At 35.9% G+C, this 21,652-nt stretch overlaps 1 protein-coding gene across 3 annotated transcripts; it reads right to left on the reverse strand.

The window, feature by feature from the left end:
- Positions 1 to 10,021: 10,021 nt before the first annotated feature.
- On the reverse strand, positions 10,022 to 17,997 carry LOC140792073 (uncharacterized). Of its 3 annotated transcripts, XM_073142895.1 has the most exons (4): positions 17,764 to 17,997; positions 17,057 to 17,660; positions 11,157 to 12,375; positions 10,022 to 11,027 (listed from the first exon to the last, which is right to left on the reverse strand). In XM_073142895.1, exons 2-4 carry the CDS (start codon positions 17,132 to 17,134, stop codon positions 10,546 to 10,548), a joined length of 1,779 nt encoding a protein of 592 aa, XP_072998996.1. In that variant the 5' UTR covers positions 17,135 to 17,660; positions 17,764 to 17,997; the 3' UTR covers positions 10,022 to 10,545. The 3 variants fall into 3 exon arrangements, with proteins under 3 accessions (XP_072998996.1, XP_072998997.1, XP_072998995.1); XM_073142896.1 differs by having other exon boundaries at positions 10,022 to 11,024; positions 17,057 to 17,997; XM_073142894.1 differs by having other exon boundaries at positions 17,057 to 17,997.
- Positions 17,998 to 21,652: the final 3,655 nt, after the last annotated feature.

Consider the following 21,652-nt stretch of genomic DNA (forward strand, 5'->3'; position numbering starts at 1 on the left):
TATGAATAGTTTCTCTAAGGGCAAATTACAGTTTACCTCCATATAATTTGGCTTAATGTTAACAACTTTTTTTATTTTAAACATAAGTACTTAATTCTCTATAATTCAAACTAAGTTATAACTACTAGAGTTTCTATCCAAAATATATAGGGCATACGGTGAAATCAACATGGTTCATATGGCAGAATAATTCTTATCGAATTTCTATAGAGATAATTGAGTCTTTTTATATTTCATTAATAGTTAATTAATAGTTGCAATTTGGTATGGATCACATAAGATAAACCGTAATGTACCCATAATCTAAAAAAAGAATAAGAAAATGGTTGTGTTTGAGATGGTATCTAAGGCCTGTTGAGATCTTCTAAAATTGATAATTTTGTTTGCTTGAATCTGCACGCAATGCTTTAGAATTTTTCAAACGATTGAGATGTCTCGAGTGGGATACTAATAAGATATCAACATCTTTCTTTTTTTCTCTTGTTGTTTTATTGTGTCCACATAATCACCTGATACTGCAAACTGACATTGCCATTTGGATGTATTCATTTGCATATTTACTGAGTAGAAGTTATAAAAAAAAATTCAGCAATATTGATGTAATATTATGATGCATATCTATTAAGAAAGGCATATACACATTTAATAAATTAGATATAGATTAGGGTAAATACGCACTTGGTAAAGTTGTGTATCATTTTGTTTTGAAGTAAAAGTAAAATGCATTAGGAAAGGGACAAAACTACCCCCCACAAAAAGAAAAAAAAAATACAAGCCTTGCTATGGCTGAGGAAATGTCAAGCAAAGATGCCCACACTAAAAAAAATGGATTAGATTGGGAGTTTGGTAGATCTGTCATAGTTATGGTTAGAAAGGAAGGAGAGGAAAAAAAAAAGAACTGAGCCAACAATTACTTGATTACATTCACAAAAAATATGGTTCAAGGGAGAGTTGGATGACCAATGCATCACGATCCAATAACAAGGCACAAATAGTTCACAAGATTTCAGCTCCACCGTTAAGGCAGTTGATGAGAGTGAGTGAATCGAACTCAATGCAGATCACTGAGTAGTTCAACATAGACAAGCATACAATCAAGCTCGAAGGGCCACATCCTCTGCTTGGATAGCATTAATATAGCGGATCTATTCCAAACTAGCAAATAGAGGACATCCATTAGGGTCCTGAATGATGAAATTATTACCTCCCATGGAGTCCCCTAAGGTGTAAGCTCCATCGATATTAAATTTGTTCCACTTAGGAGGAATAGGGAATGACCTAACTCAACAGGTGATATAGGAGAATCAGTTACACAAGGAAGAGGCATAATCATCTAGCATGGCCTAAATGTTCTACAAGATGATCCAATCACGGATGATCTATCTAGAAAAGCAAGTCGAGTTCCTTAGTTTCCAAATTTGCCATAGGGTGCTCACTTGATAACTAAAAGGTTGAAACTAGATTGGTTGGGTTTGCAACAATTTGCCCTCCTTAAGCAAGCCACCATCAACATAGGCCTAGTTAAAGGAAAAACATAGATGGGAGCTGATGCAGTTTAAGTTCTTGAGGCTTTGAAAGGAAGTCTGGGTTCATATCTAGATTAAGGCATGTGCACAGGGCCGGCTTGGTAGGGCTTTGGAGTGTCTTTAGTTGTGGGAAGCACGTCTAAAAGTAAGAGATAACCGACTGAAAGTAGATGGACCCTGGGAATGTCTAGAACAGCATAGGGCTTAGAAAGAAAATGTGGACAAGGCTCGGACAAGACAGGTGAACCCTCGAGTTTGATCTAGATGTGCAGTCTTGGCCAATCCTACCAAAGAGTGTCTCAGCTTGTAGATGGTGAGTCTATGAGCCTTGAATATTTGAGGGATTGTGGCATGTCCCTAGATAGGGTCTTGGCAAGGCATAGCTCAAGGAACATGAGGTTTAGAACTCGTACATGGAACAAGCACTTGGCTAGCTTAAAAGCATGCGTAGTCTAGCCGTAGGAGGTGTCTAGGGATTTTTTGACTTATGTATGTAGATAGACTCATCCAGGAAGGTGCCCTAACATAAGGGAGAGTTGTGGAAAAGGTGACTTGGACTTACGGAGTCCAGAAATAGATGGATGGCCAAGAGTCTAGGGATTTAAGACTCTCGGGTAGAGGTGCACAAATCACATGCATTAGTAGGTGGGCATGTGCATGGTTTGGGTAGCCGCAACTAGTTCTATGGCTAGTGAAGATGTAGGGTTTGCTCTCGATAGAGGTGAGGATGATAGAGAGAGAGGTGGATTAGAGGAGGACTCACGATGGGCAGTGGTGGTGCTCGGCTAGGTGGAGATGGCAGCTAGGAGAAGACTAAGCCAATGTTTTCTCAAGTTGGTGGTGGAGATGGTGGCTAAAAGGATGGTTCCGACAATGGGGGTGGTGATAGAGGCTAGATGGTAGGGTGGTAGGGTGGATACAAGACTGAGGGCAAAGATGATCTTTCTAAAGTTGCACTCCATTATGATGAGCTGCAAAGCAAGGTGAAAGGAAGATGGCAATGTAAAGAGGAGATACGACTAAGGTTACGGTTGGACGAGAAGGGAGGAAGGAGAGGAAGTAAGAGAAGGGAGAATGACTAGTTAGATTTAATGAATAATTCCATTTAGACCCTCAAAACAGTCACCATTTTTTACATACACTACACGAACTTTTTTTTACCACATACACACTTTGATTCAAAATAATTTTTGGTTTAGAGGTTTGTATAGTTACCTTTTCTTTTCTTAGTTCAAGGGGTATATATAGAATTTTATTTATTTATTTAGGGGGCATATGTGGGTAATAAAAAAGTTTAGGGAGTCTATATGAAAAACAATAATAATTTATGGGGTATAAGTAAAATTATCTCTAGGTTTAACTCAAGCATGACTCAATTAGGGCTCGTCTAGTGAAGCCCTAGTACATGGAGAGACTGGAGAATGGTGGCCAATGGTTGGAACAACCAACTGAGGGAATGGAGGCTATGGAGCACTAAGGTTCCTCTTGGTCTAGTTAAGTGTCGGGCTTGGTGAAGTAGCTACAAACTAGTGGTCGGCATGCTCAATAATAGGAACACTGAATTGGGCCTTACTAAATACTAAATTGATACGACCCGATGATTGGGCTCGATCAATATTGCCTAAGCTAGACCAAATTGCAAGCTAAGGTGGCATCAGGTCTAGTCTAGAGCACACATGTGAGTTGGTTGAGTGGGCCTTTGGCATGTCTAAGCCTAAGGGGGGTATATCCAAACCTTGGAGTGGATCAACTGGAGTGGTGAGGACCCTAGTAAGGGTTGGATCAATGCTTGGCTTGAGTATGGGCCTAGGCACGGCTTAGATGCAAATGAGAGTCTTGGTTGGGCTTATGGGTGCATGCACAAGTTGGGCTGCATTGGCTAAACTAGGGTTGCATCTAAGACTTGAGGGAGTAGTCGACCAAGACTGAAAAGTCTATAGGAAAGGCCTATCTAAGGCTTGACCTAGGTGTGGGCTTGGGCAAGGTCCAAACGCAAGGAATAACCTTACTAGTTGGTAGGGGCGTGTAGGCTGGGTTGGGCCGATTGGACCAATGACACATCCAAGTCTTGTAGGGGTGATTCTAAGGTGAGGAGGTGGCCTACTAGGTTGGGGAAGGCCTTTGAAAATGTTGAACCAATGCTCGATCTGGTGTGCGTTTGAGCAAGGCTAGGAACCTAAAGAATGACCCAAATATAGCTGGTAGGTGGAGAGGTCGGACCAAGGCTCAACCCAAGTGTAAAGTGGTTTTGGCTCATGCTAGATGGAGAGGATGGCCGAGATGCAATAGATGCTCTAGGGCAGTGTGTGATGGCTAGAAGTGGAGACAAGGAATGGTCAATAGGGCTACCAATAGAGGTGGTGGTTCCATTTGCTATGCCATATCTTCATGTTTATATGACTTTAGAGGCGATAGGATAGGATTATGCACCTATGTGGCTACATTTATGATTGATAAGGCCTAGATTTATGTTACTTCATCTAGAGAAGAATGAGGTTGTTCTTCGATATGACTGATCACCATTTAGTAGAGAAGAACACATCATGACCATCATGGATAAGAGATCAAGGATTGTACGATAGGTCAGACAATGCCACAATCAGTGTCAAGAAGCTCCCTATCATCGAATGTGTAGTTAGCATGATGAAGAACGTGGCTTTTATACCATTGATGCGGCCCAAGCTTGGGCTTGGATTTAGGGTAAGTGCATAGGGTAGGCCTACTAGGGCTTTAGTACTTCACTAGATTTGGTGAGCCCTTCCAAAGATAGAAGATGGCCCAACTAAAAGTTGATGGACCCTAGGAAAACCTAAGGAAGCATAAGGCTCAAGGAAAATGAGGAACGCGATAGGTGAATCCTTGGGTTACCAGATGAGCACAGTCTTAACTAGTCCAATCAGGGAGCGTGTCTCGACCTATAGATAGTGAGCTTGTAAGCCCAAAGTGTTTGAGGGATTGTGGGACAACTTTAGGAAGGGTCCAGACAAGGCATGACTCAAGGAACACGAGGTTTAGAGCTTGAAAATAGAAAAGCTAATCAGTTAGCATAAAAACATGCACAGTCTGACCTTGGGAGGCATCTAAGGGTTTTATTGCTTAGAAAAGTGGATAGGCTTATCAAAGGGCACCCTAGCACGTGGGAGAGTTGTGGATCAAGTAGCTTGTTCTGGGGAGTCCAAATATAGAAGCATGGCCTAGAGTCCTAGGAATTTGGGACTGTTGCCTAGATGTTGTGGACTTCACATGCGTGCTAGGTAGGTGGGCACATGCATGGCTTGAGGGTGGCTACAACTAGGGTTTGGGAGTGGGTTTTTGTGGGTGGTGGTGACATAGGGTTTATTCTAGATAGGAGTGAGGATGATAGAGAGAGTGGTGGCCGAGAGGAGGAGAGCTCATGGTGGCCCATGATGGGTGGAGATGGCAACTAGGAAGAGGCTAAGCCAATGGTGTTATTTGGTTAGTGGTAGAGATGGCGCTAAGAATATGGTTTTAGTAGTAGGGTTGTGATAGAGATCGGCGATATAGAGGTGGTAAGGTAGAGGCGAGATTAAGGTAAGGATGCTCTCAGATAGAGTTTTGCTCAGCTATGATGGGTCACATGCAAAGTGAAGGAAGAAGGTTGTGCAATTAGGACGGGCGACTAGGGTTAGGGTTGGACGATAGAGGAGGAGAGTGAGAGAAGAGAAGAATGAGAGACTAATTAGATAAATTCAAGCATGACTTAATAAGGGTTGCTTTCCATATATATATATATACTAACCTAACTTATTGGACTTGGCTATGGACTCAAACTAATTAATAATGCAAATAACTAGATCAAATATAATAAGCAAAAGATAACTCAATCGACTTCAAACTCGAGCTATCTTAGACTCGAACTTGGCTTAGACCATAACATAAACGAGACATGATAGCATTCTAGATGCAAATAGACTGGGGGAGCTTGAGGTAGTGATAGGAAAGGTCCTCAAGTTTTGTAAAATATCAAACATATCTAATGTCTAAAGGAGCATGGCGCAAACAAGCCAAAGAAGCTTCCACATGAAGGTTTTAATGCAATGGGCAATAGAAAACACCCAATTGCGCTCCTAAAGTAGGGAGGAAAGGAAATGAGAGGAACTCATGGAGGGATACTTGGAGGAGAAATGAGCTAGCCCTAGTTAACAATCGAAAAAATAGAGGACTTCCTAACACAAGAATGCCAACGGTGGAAAGGACTTCCTAACACAAGAATGCCAACGGTGGAAAACACTGCACTTGGCAAGGATAAGATCGTCCCATAGAGAAACATAAGATGACAACAACTCAAAAGCTTTCAAGACTAAGGTCTTGAATCCAGCCTCACGGGCAAAGTAATAGACAAGCCCAAAGGAGAGATGAAATTCAGATTTAGCAACATTCAACGTTAATTGATAAAGAAGTAGGCCTTGAGAACCAAATTAATGCTATCAAGGTTGGTTTAGGTAGCGCTATTAATAAGGAGTAAATCGTCCACAAAAATTAAATGACAAATTGACTGGCCTTTGCCCAATAAAAAATCCTCAAATGACACTCAAAATTGTGATTCATCTTACTTATCTCTCTCTCTAGAAAGGAAAGACATTAGATAACCAAAATTTATTTAAAGTGGATGTCACCTTATAATGGAATTGTTCACACAAAACATGATACTAGAAGCATTGCTTCTATTGTTCTGCTACATCTAGGCTCTCTTTACATATATATGATAGAAGAGAAATATATATTAGTCTGTTGCGTTTACATTGCGAAATTGAATCTTAAGGATAATATCAGTTGCACCTCTCATCTCTACCTAAAATTCATGAGCTATCTTAACATATTCGACTAATATTTCAGAAGTATCACTTTCTAAAGGAATTTGTATACCTCAACTTGGTTTCATTCTTCCAATAGAATGCTCCTTCTTTACCATCATGACATTCCTTCCACCAAGTACTAGCAGTTGACCATAATTAACTAATACACCAACAGTGTTCCTAAGAACAACTCCAATTTTTAAACAAATTCAAACAAGTAACTCATATAAACTAATGATCAAATAGCAATATCATATATGCCACCATTTTGAAGACTACCTCAAACTATCTCAAATTTAGAATTCAAGAACTTATCAGCTAGAGAAGAGATGGCACTTGCTTTGCTCAAGTTGTTCTTCTCCGGTGTGGCTACTTTATCAAATTTAGCATCTTTTATAGTGTTCAACGGATCAGCTCTAGTTGTAGTTATATTTCTCCGGCTCCTCCAAATCCCAGGTGCAATCATCAATTGTCTCTTGTGCCTATTCAAGGAGCAAGTGAACAACATGTTCAAATCTCTTGGAGATGGACTGAGTTCAGCTGCAAGTAGTGGATCGACAATTGTTGGAAATTATCTCGTCTCTGGAATGTCTAACTTCACGGCGACGGCGGTGAACACGGTCTCTGAGGTGGTAAAAGGTCCAGAGATCTACAACGTCTGCAAGGAGATTGGCAAGTCTTCATGGGAGATGGTAGCAAACATATCATCCAGTAATTGGGTTAACTTCCTAAAAGCTGCCAAACTTATCATGGAAAATGCACATTAGTATCTCACAAAGACACCGAGTGTAAGCTTTCCTCTTCTTATAAATATGATTATGTATCAGTACTTCTACCTCTTGATGCTACCCAATTCAGTATTTATTCTTTACAAAGTTGCAAAATATAATAGCATCAAATATTGATATTACTAAGGCTCCATCAAGATAGCATGCATAACGATTACAATGTCAAGTAACTAAGGTTATATTTGAATCCACAAGGGACGAATTCCACAGAATTTTTGTAAATAGATTCTCTTTTGAGGAATAATTCTAAATGGGATTATGCGCGTTCAGTTATAGAGAAATAAGACTTACAATATTGGAACATAAGCTATTAGAGTCATTGCATTTTGCATCTTGTATAGTTGATGCATTGTTGTTTCATGATTTTCTCTTGATTGAAAGGTTTTTACATAAATCTTTGTGCATGAGTTCTTTTGGTAACTGTTTTATTTAATTCTGTGGTCTTACAAGATCTGATTACACAAAGAGTCCAAGCGAAATTTTGTCGATATGTTCATGTAGTAACGTTCGACAATAATAGAGAAATTTTTTACTTAATGCATCAAATGAATTCATATGATCAATGGCCATATATTATGAATATGAGGGCAATCCAAAATCAATTGGCGTGCAAAGCCTACTCATTGATAGCTAATCTTGAAATAAATTATTTACAGCTGTATAATAACTATGAAGTTTCAACTTCTATCTCTCTCTAAAAAATCTATCTTTTCTCTTAATTATTAGAGACTAAACAATTTAATAAAACATGTACCCACATGTTTAAAGGTTCATGGTCAAAACAGTGGATATAATGATAAGATTTGGCACTAAGAGCATGTTGGTGATTGTAATAAATAAGAAGAATAGTATAAAAACTCCAAAGACCCAAAGTTGTATGATCTAACAAAGTATATCTGTTCTAAAATGTAAGCTAGAAGTGAAGTGCCAACCAACCTCCAGCTTTGGCAGAAAAGAAGATTTCCAAGGAAAACTTTCAAGGTTCAATATATAATCTAAAGTAAAGCCAAGTAATTAAAAAAAAAAAGATTTTTACACTCTATATTTTACATATTGTGTGATTCACATCTCATCTTTGAGGATTTTGTAATCCGACTCCTTTTTTTTTTCTTATAATTTTTATTTAATACCATAATATTATTTTAATTAACTGATATTAACTAAATTACTAAAATATTCTCACCTCCCTATCCCTCCATTTTCTTCTCCCAACCACACTACAACCACCTTCCCTCGTCCGTCCTTCTCCTCCTCGTCCTCTTCTTCTTGGCCCTCCTCTTCTATCAATCCCATAGAGAAGATGGGAGAAAATAAGCTAATTAAGGTGACACGAGTAATTTAGATATTTTATAATATATTTAATATATATAATAATAGAATATTACTTTGTTAGTATTTTTTATGTTAACTCAGGGTACTAAATTAAAATTATATATAAAAAAGAAGAGTTGAGTTATAATATCCTTAAAAGACAATGTGTGATTCAAAAAATAAATAAAAATGTAGAGCGTGATTTATAAAATTTTCTAAGAAAAAATAAGAATGGACTAACAATTGGAAGGATTTTGTGCTCAATTCTTATTATGATAGATGCTTTCCTCTAAAAATTATACTTCAACCTTCTGCTCCCATTTCTAGCAAGATACCCTTAAAACTAGAGATAGTATTAGATGTGGCATCTCTTATATTATAGCAATGGAGAATGAGGAAATTTTGCAATTTATTTGTATTTAATATTTTAACTTATAATAATAGACTCTAGTGGGCATCGGATTTGTGCAAAATATGTATAGACTATAAAAAATATATACACTCATTTTTATATACTAAATTAAAAAATTAAATATAATTAAATTGCAAAAACCCACACTAGAGAATGGAACTAGCATTTGGACAGATAGATAGGCTTTTGTCGTATCTATTCAACCTCTGTTCGCAAATACCAAGTGATGCCGCTATTCTTGAAGAATTTGAAGAGCTTGCTTCCTTGAAACAAGATTTATTTTTTTATTTTTTATTAATTGCTCTGCAGATCGAATTAGTTGGAGATTTAATGCACATATGATTTTCTCGGTTAACTCATATTACAACTTCCTCAAAGTATTTTGGGGGGCAAAGATCTTTCATCTCTATCTAGCAGAATATGGAGTTTAACCCTTTCCTCTAAGGTAAAGAATCTCTTCGGCTCCTCAGTCTAAACAAGCTCCATATAGGAGTAAGTTTATCCAAGAAGGGGTTCCTTGGCAAAGCTCTTTTCTCTCTTCACTCATTTTCTGTCATCTCGATATCTTTATAATCCTCCCTTCTCTCTTGTACATTCTTCTCCTAAAAATATAATTGATATCACAAAACGGAGACATTTAGAGCAAAGATCAACAAAGACAACAGCAAATTTATAATAAGCACATGAAGTCTACACAACATAAGTGTAAACAAGAGAGCTTTCACACTCCAAGGTTGCCAAGAACAATATTTGACGAGTTATTAGAGTAAACAAATATGAAATAGAACAGTTGAAATTCTGAGTAGATCGCTTCAAAACGAATGATTATAATATTTAAGTAAGAAGAGAGGAAAAATGAAGAAAATAATAGTCAAATAGACCAAATCTAAGAATAGGTGCCAAAAGGCAGAAAAGCCGCACTGGTTTCTGTTTCTTCTATTAAACAAGATCAGCACTTAACCATGTCAAGAAGCACTTAATTATAAGTGGTTTTTAAGCTGATAACATGACTCAATGCTTTCTGTGTAAAAAGTCTAAGCTCTCCTTGATATAAGTCCCTTCTCTAGCAATAACTACCCTCACAAACACTGTAGACAAATTAATAAAAAGAAAAAAACTGAAATACAACTAGATGCCTCCTTCAAAAGGAGCAAAATAAGATATGAATGAATCGTAATAGTCATTCTCTTCTTCTTTTTTTCCTTTTCACCCGCTCTATTGTACATTTTGTTATGAAAAGATATACATAATACAAATCAAAATTGTGTGCCACTAAAGCAAGCCTGCTACTCCTCTCACTGATCCCAACTAAAATTCAATTACCGAATAGATGAAAAGATTCGATCAATTTCCCCAGTTCATGCTATAACTTTGATTAGTGCATTTAAAATGAATGTGTTTCTTCTCAAAACGATTCACTAAATTGGATATACACAAGGAGATGTTCAACCTTTCGCCCAAGTCCTGCAGTTCAGGCACCACCCTATTGGGAGCAACGAGTGGTAAGATATTCCTCCCAAGAGTACAGGGCAATATCCCTGGTACGCATTGCTGATCAACAAGTCTGAGCATTTATCCAAAAGAACAGCTGTAGCAAGTAAAGGCAGCTATAGAAACAGGCTGTCTATCTTGCTGCCATACCCTTCAGGAACTTCTGATCATCATTTATGGCATAACGGAAATGACAGGTATCAGAAAGGGATGACATAAGGTAAAGCAATAGCATCTGCTTCAATTTGTACTGCCTCAGCCCACACCAGGGGTGTTTCATCAACCTCAGGCTTTATCTTGGGCTTTGGTTGAAGGTGATTGCTAGCAAAAAGCCAGTTTTGGTCATCAGATTCAGGCCATTCTTCAATTTTGGGAACAGAGTATATTTGGCTGAGATACTTGGAATCTGGATGAGGTGGTCTATGAAAACCTTCACCATTCTCAACAGCAACTACAGAAACTGGAACCTTCGTGTCAGTTGGAGCTTTCTGAGAATCTGCAGTGCCATTTATATTCTGTTCCATATAATTTAGTTGTTTCTCTGCCTTGATATTACTTAAGGAGCCTGGCTTGCTAGAAGAAATAGGTGCTGCTACATGAGATGACGGCAATATTCTACCATTCTCCACAGAAAGGTTGGAGGGGACTGTTCTTGGGAACTTAGCAGGCTGCTTGTCATCTTCTGTATCACATTGCAAATGTAACTATAAAAACTGGAAGAACAGCTAAAAACCATAAAACATATCGCACTCTAAGGACAAGAATATCGGGCAAAAACAGAAAACATCTATAGAAACCAGAGGGAACTCACCATGTAAGAAACCATTCGTCTCAAAGTACTTCCTCTTCTTGGAATTTTCATCAGTACCAGCATATTTTCCATTGTCCTTGTCAAGGGCTAAGGACTTTGGATTATCAATCTGATGATTTTTACTACTTTCTCTAGGTTTATCATGTTCTTTATGTTTTTTGTCACCTTTCTCCTTTGTTTTCTCCTTTTCCTTCTCTTTGCGTTTCTCTTTATCCTTTCTTTTTTTCTTCTCATCCCGATCCTTACCCTTGTCCTTGACTTTTTTTCTGTCATCAGCTTCTCTCCCTTTGCACTTTTCCTTTCCTTCATCCCTTTTTTCTGCATTTTTATCCAGGTATTGGTCTGTTCCAACATCTCTTCCGCATTCTGAAATAATACACTGCGGAAGACCTTTTTCCTTCTCCACCACAGTTGCAAGACCCACGCCCTCAATTTTCCTGTGAATAGAATTGGAAAAACTTTCTGCTGGTTGCCCCTTCCCATCATTTGTTCTTTGCACTCTAATACTTGTATTTGAAATAATTTTGTTAATTGTGCCACTCCGGGTCCCTGCAACAGCTGCAGCAGAAGTGCTGTCAGATCTCTGTAGAGAACTAATAGGATTCTCCACCGTTTGGTCCACTCCATTTCCTCTTTGTCCTGTATTAGTGAGGCAAGGGGCCAACTGATAGTTTGATCCTCTTTCCTTTTGCATTGAAGTTTCAGAGCCCAAGTCCTCTGATTTCCTTTGAATTGAAATAACAGCATTATTAGTCTGTTGTTCCATCCCAACATTCTTTCGTTGTGCAATTCCAGAAGAGATAGGAACCATCTTACTAACAGTAGCTCGTTCCTTCTCCACAGCAGTAGCAGCACCAAAATTTTCAAGGCTTCTATGAAGTGAACCAGTCTCAACCATTCGGCTTGCTGCTCCTTTTTCTTCATCTCTGATCCTCCTACCCAACTCCACTTTGAATTTAGAATTTTTGGCCTCCTCAGCTTTCTGGCTGCTCTCTCCAATCCTTTCTTCATGGTGAACCTCAGTCTGCTTTCCGGTCTTTTCTTCAGATGTCCTACTTTTATCCTTGTCCTTGCCCTTTTTCTTGTCCTTATGTTTTTCTTTTCGGTCTTTCTTCTCTTTGTGCTTATCTTTACTTCGATCTTTGTCCCTCTTCTCTTTACCTTCTCTTTTTTCTTTTTCCTTCTTCTCCTTCTTATGTTTCTTCTCTTTGTGCTTCTCCTGAAAAGAGTAGTTCATTTCAGATTTAGTAACAAGTTAAGCATAAGGTGAGCAAACTAACCATGATATGAAGAATGGAATAATTCAGATAATTTAGAACAGACGAGAAAATTAGAATCAGGAGACCTAATCCCTTGTAAACTGTTCAGTGCTACCATCCCTAACCAATACTGACGGATTAAGGATTCAAGAGCAATTTACAATCATCAGAATGGCAGTTATCTAGTTATTCAACAGTCATGAAATAAACATCTGATTACTTGACGTCCAACGAAGTAACTGTGGAATAACAATTTAAAGAAGTCTGTTTTACTTCGAGACCCAGAAAAGGGCAAATAACAACCATAAAGGCATAAAAGTTGCATTATCTAAACACAGTAGCAAAGACAACAAATTCGAACTAAAATCAAGTTTCAAGATCTCACAAAATGCAACTACAATCTGTCCACAAAAATAATATATATGAAACTACTCAAAATAGGACCCTAGGAAATTCTCTGAAAACTCTCGCAGAAGAGAATGGCTCCATCGGGCAGTCAAGATTAAACACCCTCCTTATTTTGAAACCAAATTAATTAAAGATTTGCTAAATGAGATGGGATGAAAGAAGACATGGTGATTAGATATAGAATGGAGTGAAAAGGACTACAGATAACATTTTAAGATCTTGTGTATCGGAGATATAAATTAGCAGCCAAACAGGTCCAATTCAGGGCCTTAGAGATGCCATGTTTTAATTCTTCAAACATGGTTAATGATGAAGAATTGAATTAATCTACAAAGCAATTGTCTAGTTAATAGTTCTTATTCACATGCTACCTTTTCATTCATACATTCTAGTCTTTTTTCTTCTTGACCTCAAATATCTTCCTTAATTTACTGTGCTATAATTTTTCTCTTTTGTCCACATTGATTCCTATGCTTAAAACTCCTGGAATTTGGCTGCTTCTTAAGCCACAAAGCTATATATGAATCTTTTACTTTATCTCCTTTAGAATTAGAACAATCTTTTGCACAAGAATTAAAAATATTTCTTTTACTTCTTGTTTTTCTTTTCTTTACATAAACTTTTCCATTTATATTATAGAATCGGACGCTTGACCTTCTTTCAGTCTCCAAAAGATTAGTTCATGCAAGCCAGTCACCATTTTATGTTCAATTAATGACTACTTTCTCTGTTAGCATTTGTTTGGGCGAGAGACAAAATCCTCAACAGAGGTCTTTCCTGATAAAGATCTTCCAATTCATACCAAAGCTTCACCCAAGGATATAAAGTAGAAAGATGATAGTTGAATATAGTTTGCATCCCTAACAAATAGGCAGCAGTAAGAAAAAAGACTTCCTTTTGGCAGTTCAGCAACAAAATACAATAGGCAATATTTAGTTCCAAAATAACCCCCCCGCCCCGGCAGACATTTATTAGTGACACCAAAAATAGAAAATACAATGCTCAGAAAAATTAATTTGTACAATTATAAAACATAACTGGAGGTGAACAAGTAAAATTATATAATAACAGGTAAAATATACTTGTTTAAAGTTCACCATTCATCAAGCATCAGTCAAAAGGTAGTTCGTGAGTCAGGGTTCTTCAAAACTCTAACTACAACACATGAGAATAATCATACTATGGATGCAATGAATTGTATATAACGTTCGAATAACATAGATACATTGGAACTCCAAAACGGAAAAAGGGCCAAAATAGCTGCCAAGTGAAGATGCATACCCAAATTTAGAGACACATAAGACAGTTCACTAGGAAACTACTTTAGATATCTTTAAACTTTGAGAGATAAGTAAAAAAAGGAAAACAAAGGTTAATAACTAGCAGATGAAACCCAGTTACCAACTAATCATTTTGAATACTGCTTTCTAAAGGAAAATTGGAAAATAATAGAGAAAAAAGGATAGACGTGAAGTAAAACAAGAAAAGTCACAAATGGTACGGTTGTAAAATCACGAGATAGCATACTTAAGATCTTGAAACGAAATAGTATGTTTTATTGATTCAAAAAGAGCTAGAGATAAAAAAAAGGACTAGTTTTATTGACTTGAGCTTGGCATATCATTCAATTCATAAACCACAACTATTATTCAACTTAAATGAAAGGACAAAAAGAAAACCAGAAACACTAAATTTCATATTTTGAAAAATATCATTTATTTTCAACATTCCATATATACTAGACAGTTCAATCAATAAAAAGCTAAAAGGTTCCAAAATAAAATAGCAGGCAAGAATCAATATTTTCTTTAACGCAAAAATCATCACTAGATTGACACTTACTACCACAGGTGCAGCATAGATAAAGAAGGTACCTGAATAAAATGACCCAGTGAATGCTAGTTATACAATGGACAACAATATCAAGCATAATGAAAAGTGTGCATGCAGCAGAATAGGTGTGTCAGATGCAATTGCAAAAAAAATCACTTAACCATTGTTGTTATTCACCCTGCCAAAAGCATAGTTCACTGGTATGGAGAAACTTCAGTTAATCAACTACCAAGCAGAATTGCAAATAAACTATTTTGAACACAATTCTTTCAATTAATCAGTTATGAGAATTTAGCAGAGGATATGTGAACCCTATGCATGTTGAGCCAGCCCCTTATGTACATATTCATTTAAAGAATCATTCCAACATGTGGAACATGTTGAATAATATATTAGGAAATAATATAGTGTGACTATAACCACACTGCTGCAAACAGAATTGTCATGTGTAACTGTTGCGAAGTCAAATGTGAGAGGATGGTCCCCAAGCAAAAAAATGTGAAAATGTAAATAGTTAACTTTAGACTCTTGGTTCCTCAATTGGCTTAAATTTTCTGTTGGATAAGGGTTCTAAAGTTTGTATCACACCATCTTTTACTTGGACTAGGACCTCTCGTGCCTCATTAACAATTGGTATTAGCGTAGATGATTTAGCGGCCGACTTGAAGGTTACAGTCTCATGGTAACATAATAGGTATCCGACTGGTATAGCTAGGCCTTAGGATGGGGCATGACCACAGCAGATTGACTTGCAAGCTCAGTTGCACTTACTGGATAAAATAAATTGTAGATCGGGACAAAGGTGCAGATTGACTTGCAAGTTCAGTTACACTTACTGGATAAAATAAATTGTAGATCGGGACAAAGGTGCAGATTGATGCACGAGCTCAAATGAGAGGGTTTCTATTGATGCTTGAAGAATGAGCATGAAAGATCTGGATCATTAAAATGAGTAGGACAATGGGAAGAAGAATTTGGCTACATTATTTTCCATTCCGATGGCCGAATATTGTTTAACACATAATCACGATAAAGTTCAAAGTTCAAACAAGTAATACCTCTTTTAGGACTCTTGCTTCTAATAAAAGAATGATATAGAGAATCGATAAAGCCATTGAACATATGACAAGCAATCTTGAGTATCAAATCATTATTATTACCATCCTAATTCTTACCTAATATGGGTCCAGCTACAAAAAGACAATGCAAAGCTACCAATTAAGAAGATCCTACAAAAGAAACAAGCAAGGTTCAGTCTGTGCAATACTGCCATAAATTTAAAGATCTCTAAGATCCTACTGTCTTTGTTAGTAGGGAAATCTAATTTCCCAATGACAATTTAGGATAAGAACAATTTCTTAATTTCCTTAGACTTGGTAATATTGAAGGAAATAAGATATCTTGCACTAGAAAGAATTTAACACATACCTAGGGCAAATAAAAGCTATGAAGAGCTATCAACAGACAACATAATATAAGGAAAATTCTGTAAAACTAAAATTCCTGACATGGCAGAGTCGGCAAACTTTTAGGATGAAGATGTGGCATTAAATTCTGCTAAAATAAGGATAAGAGGGAACTTTCATTCTAAGCTGGGATTACAAAAACAAACAACAACTAGCTACAAATCCAAACTCCATTTACTATTTTTGAAAATCTAAGTTGCACTATGACAAACCAGCGTCAACAAACCTCATTTATCAAAAGATAGCAAGATGCTATTGAAGAGCATGTCTTTCTATTTCATGTGGTTTTATGCATCAAACTACAACTAACAAGTTAGGAACGATTTGGTGAAGGAATCACCGTTCTTTCCTAAGAATAATATATTGGACATAATAATCGTAACTAAAGCCAGAAAGTTTATCCTAGGCTAGTGTTTTAAACATGACTTAAACCTTCTCTATGTTGAACACAAGTTGCAGAAATTTCTCAGACCAGAAGATCATCCCAAAGTGAATAAACCCAAGTATTTCTATCATTAAGCAACTTGAAGACATGTTTAGTACCTTCCATTTAGATATCATATCTAAAGCTGCACAACTCTAGGGAGGAGCAAAATCACAGAAAATTAGAAACATGTCAAGTAAGTAACAATCAATTATATTACAAGCGCCTCCATTCCAGATGGAAATGTATCAATGCTTGACCTTTTCATCTCTTCAACAAGGTCTCATCATGAGTATAAGCTTTTTTGCAACATAGTTAATACCTTATCCATAGCAATAAAGATAAAGGATCAAAGAGGTCGGGCGTAACATCTTGTCCTCATCTAATATAGTAAGTACTTTCATATATATATATAAACCATTAATGGATGTAAGAATCAGGTGAACAGCCAAAGAGTTAAGCTAACAAGTGACAGGTAATCTAATTAAAACAAACTTGTAAGATATGAACCTTTTGTAACAAGTCTGCGTGCAAGCTCCTTGGAACTTTTTCATATCCTGGGGGAGGAAATGGAAAGCAGCGAGACATCGCACGGTGGCCCTGGATGGGATATAATTCCTAGTTTCCAGTACAGCAGTTCCAGGAAGGGAACAGCCTGCCAGTCATACACTTGCCCATGCACCATGTCCTTGCACACATTTCCAATTTCAGAACCTTTCTACTGCCAAAGTATCACGATTCGCAACCAAGATCAACAAGTCAAAATTCAAAAGGTTAATTTTCCTAGAAAACAAAATCCTCAACCCTACTAGTACTACAGCAAGAAAAACACAACTCCAACTCGAATCGAACCCCGACTACTCTAAGTCACCAGCCGAGTTGCCATGCCCAACACAAATCAAGATCTGGGTTTGCGAAATCAGCATCATCCACCTTCAATACTCACTTGAAGAGACTACACCAAGACTGCAGCGAAACCGCGATGGTTTTTAAAGTGCAGTCCTCTTCCATCTCCTAAACCATGCGTCCAACCCCAAGCAAGGAAACTAAACCGACATCCCCTCGACGCAAGAAGCCCAAATCCTCTCGATCTAGCCGGAGGAGACGAATCCAACTGAGGAAAGATGGGGGTAAAGAGAGGGAAATCGAACTCTATCCAAGAAGAGAAGTACAAAATACAAGGGGAATGGGATCCGGGGGGGATCAAAATTTCCTACTTTGAGCTGCGGAGATCCGGAACTGGGGAGGGAAATCTCCTATCTATCTCTCGCCCTCTCCACGATCGATCTCGGGATAACTCTATCCGGGTTCGGAGATCGCTTATTCCGGGTGATAATCCGAAGGTTTTATTCTCCTTTTCCGTGGGGGGAAGGGGGGAAGCTGCGGCCCCTTTTGGTCTCTCGCTCGCTGATCAAAAACCCCAATGGGGGAAGACAAGGGAAGCAAGAGGTGCAAAGGGGTCGACGGAGGGGTATTTATATCCCATAACTGTGGCTAAAACTTGGGTATATTTACTATCCTTACCATTTCTGGAGCATTCAGATCGCCTGTAGACAAGGATGTAGGAATTTTCTGGCGCGCGTGTTTTGCACTTCTACCATAGGTTTGAAGGTTTCTGGCGTAACAAATTCCTGCATCGATGTGTGTAGATGATCACGTTAGGGGAATAGGTTGTTAGTGGGGGGAGCCACATAGCACATGGCAAGTGTTTTGCAATAAAAATATAAATAAACATGGCAAGTGTTGGGTTTTTTCTTCTAGTTTTTTTTCTTCCTTTCTTTTCTTGGTTTCAGTCTAAATGTGATTTTAGTCAAATTGGGAACCTAAATGTGGCACCATTTGACTAGCTTAGAGTCTTAGAGAGGAGATTTGGTGAAATAAGAAGAGAGAGATTACTTGGTTTGAAAACTAGCTTCTCGAATAAGTTTTATACCGGCATAACTATGCTCATTTGTTATACTTGTACTTGTACATAAGTGATTATGTCGGTATAAAATATTATAAAATATTATGGTGTTTATTTGAGGAAAAAAAGAAATTAAGAGAGAAAAATTAAAATTAATTAGAGAGATTTTTTAAAAAGGTAGAATAGTAATTAATTAATATAAAAATAATGAATGGAATAGGATAGGTGAGAAAAATATGTGTTAGTGAAATAGGACTTAGTATAAAAAGACTTATATTAGAATAAATTTTTTTTATTATACTAAGTGAAGGTTTTTTTTCGAATTTTTTAATAGAGAAATATAAGGTGGCAATTTTGGATCTGATCCGACAACTCAGTACGAGTTCGAAGATGGCATTTGGATGTAGTTTAACTTCAAAGCCTGGTTAATTACTCTTATTTATTAATCTTGAATATGATATTTTTAAATCGGTTTAGAAAAATTGGGTATTTAATTGTAAATTAGGATATGATAAATAGAAGTTCTAAATTTAGTTAGTATTTTATGGTGGAGGGATGATGAGATGAGAGAGAAAATTATTGAAAGAATAGTCAATTAAAATGATGTATTTTTTAAGGGCAAAATAATAATTAAATTTTGTTGATAAATATAAATAGTTGATGGATGAGGAGAGAAGGAAGTAGAATGTGTTTTAAGTAGACTGCCCTTAAACCCTATTTTACCTTAATTTAGTGATTGATTACTATGTACACAGTTAGAAAAAAACTCAAGCTTAACCCAAACGCAGCCCAGGCTTTAGCTAATTAAGTTTCATTTATTCTTTTCAAAGTTTTGATTACTTGTAAAGGAATGATTAGGTTTATATCAACTCAATCTCACGATATACTTGACGATCACATCTCATTATATTAGATAATCAATTAATACAAAATGTTTAAGTTGTTAAGCTAACAAATCAAACACTTCTTGATGAGCATGTTCAACAGATGATCCTACCGATTTTGAATCTCCTTAAAATTAATAAAATTTTGCATATAGCACGCTGTTTTGTTTTAACGAAATTATGGTTTGCATCCTATTTTTTTACTATTTATAAATCGAGTCTTATGATTTAGCATATATGTGTAAAAAATACTCTGGATTAGATTTTAAATAAACGCGGTGAGAATATTCTCTTCAGTAGAAATATTTTATTTCTAAAATAACTAAAATATCCTTAGTATCACTTAATTGAGAATATGTTTTTAGTATAATAACTTAACTCAGAGATCTTGTTAAGTTTAAATAATAGATCTAATAGGAAAGTTTTTTTTTTGCACATTTTTACTAAATTATATGATTCGATTTGTAAATAGTAAAATATAAAGTATAAAGCACGATTTCATTAAAAAAAAGAGTGTTATAAACAAATATCTTTAAAATTAAAGTAAATTTATAGAAGCACCCCAAAGAAGAAAGATGCCCTAAATCAAGGTAATAAAGCAAATTAATTGACCTAGTATTATCCACATCATGTGATCCATATGCTTATGCTTAACCTTTAATTGAAGCACTTATAATTAAATCACTAGGTACCATGCCAAATTGGACTCATCTCACTCATCTATGACCCACTTTTTCAGTGGATAAAAACAAAATTTTGACATAAACTGTGATGGTTGACTCCATCTAACAATGGGCCACATTTAATTAAATAACTACTGTGAGCTATGAGCAGGGTTAACAACTAGGGCACCTAATTTGGTCACACTCAAAATAATAGAAAGACTTTTTGCATATTTATCCCTCAAGAGTTTAGCATTTATTATCGTTCACACTCAACTTCTACATTTTTCTTTTGAATGCCTTAAAATATATTAGTTTTCCTGATAAATGCGTTAAATTTATTGCAGATGTAAAATGATATAAAAAACGAAGAAAGGGGATCAGGTTAGAGGTAACTCAAAGTGTTTTGAGGCACTAAAGAGGTTAAATAATAAATATCCATATAATAATATATGAATAATACAAACAGAACAAAGGGTGTTTTTTTTATAATAAATTTATCTTTATATAGATGAAAAGGACAAGGAAATTATTATACGGATAATGATAAAGATATATTTATACTTCTGTATTAAATGGATCAAAAATTTAATAATTATTTAGTTTCAGGTAGTCAGCAAATCAAATAGTTATTTGCATCAAAAATTCACTTGGTTTTTGGTTTGGTTGACCCAAGGTTCTTTTCGGTTCCTCTTGCAATTTAGGTTTTTCTTACTTTTTTTTCAACTTTATCTTTTTTGTTATTTAGTGCCTCATTAAATATTGACGGGATACTATAAGAGAGAGAGAAATAACTCGTACTTATCTTCTTCTTCATCTTCTACTTCATATGTTACTGCTAATTATTCTTCTTTTTCATCATCTTCTGCTTCTACTACTCTTTTTCCTATTTCTTAATCCTTTTATTTTTCTTATATAAGTCTTTAATCGCTCTTTAATTAATAAAATAAGAGACTAATTAGAGATAGTTTAAACTATAAATTTTTGTCTGAATTTCATATGTAAACTATGAATTTCATACGTAAACTATGAATTCTTCATTCTACTATAGATATATTTCGAATCTGAAAAAACTCCAGATAAAAAAGTTCAAGATCATGATGTCATAGATTTTATCCAATTAGTTTCATAATTTTTTGACTTCAAATGATTATATTGTGAATATTTTTTCAAAACTGTGCACAATTGAAATTTCGTAGTTTAAGTATGAAATTGTACTTAAAGTATAAATTCATACTTGAACTATGAAATTCTAATTCTACATAATTTTAGCAAAATATTTAGAAGATATGCATCTGACATTCAAAAAATATAAAACTAATTGGATAAAATCTCTAACATCATGATTTAAAACTTTTGTATTTGGAGTTTCTTTATATTTGAAATATATCTATAGTAAAATAAAGAATTTGATAAGAAATTCGTAGTTTAAGTATGAAATGCTGACAATAATTTACAGTTTTTTAAGTATATATTGTAATTTACTTGTAATATTAGATTAGCTTTTTGATTTGGAGTTTTTTTAGATTCAAAATATATCTATAGCTGAATGAAGAATTCATAGTTTAAGTATAAAATTCGTAGTTCAAGTATGAAATTCTAACAAAAATTCATAGTTTAAACTATCTCTAATTAGTCTCTTACTATATTAATT

This window comes from Typha latifolia, chromosome 7 (genome assembly GCF_019914945.1).
Source record: "Typha latifolia isolate L0001 chromosome 7, TyphaL0001v2, whole genome shotgun sequence".
Taxonomy (NCBI): domain Eukaryota; kingdom Viridiplantae; phylum Streptophyta; class Magnoliopsida; order Poales; family Typhaceae; genus Typha; species Typha latifolia.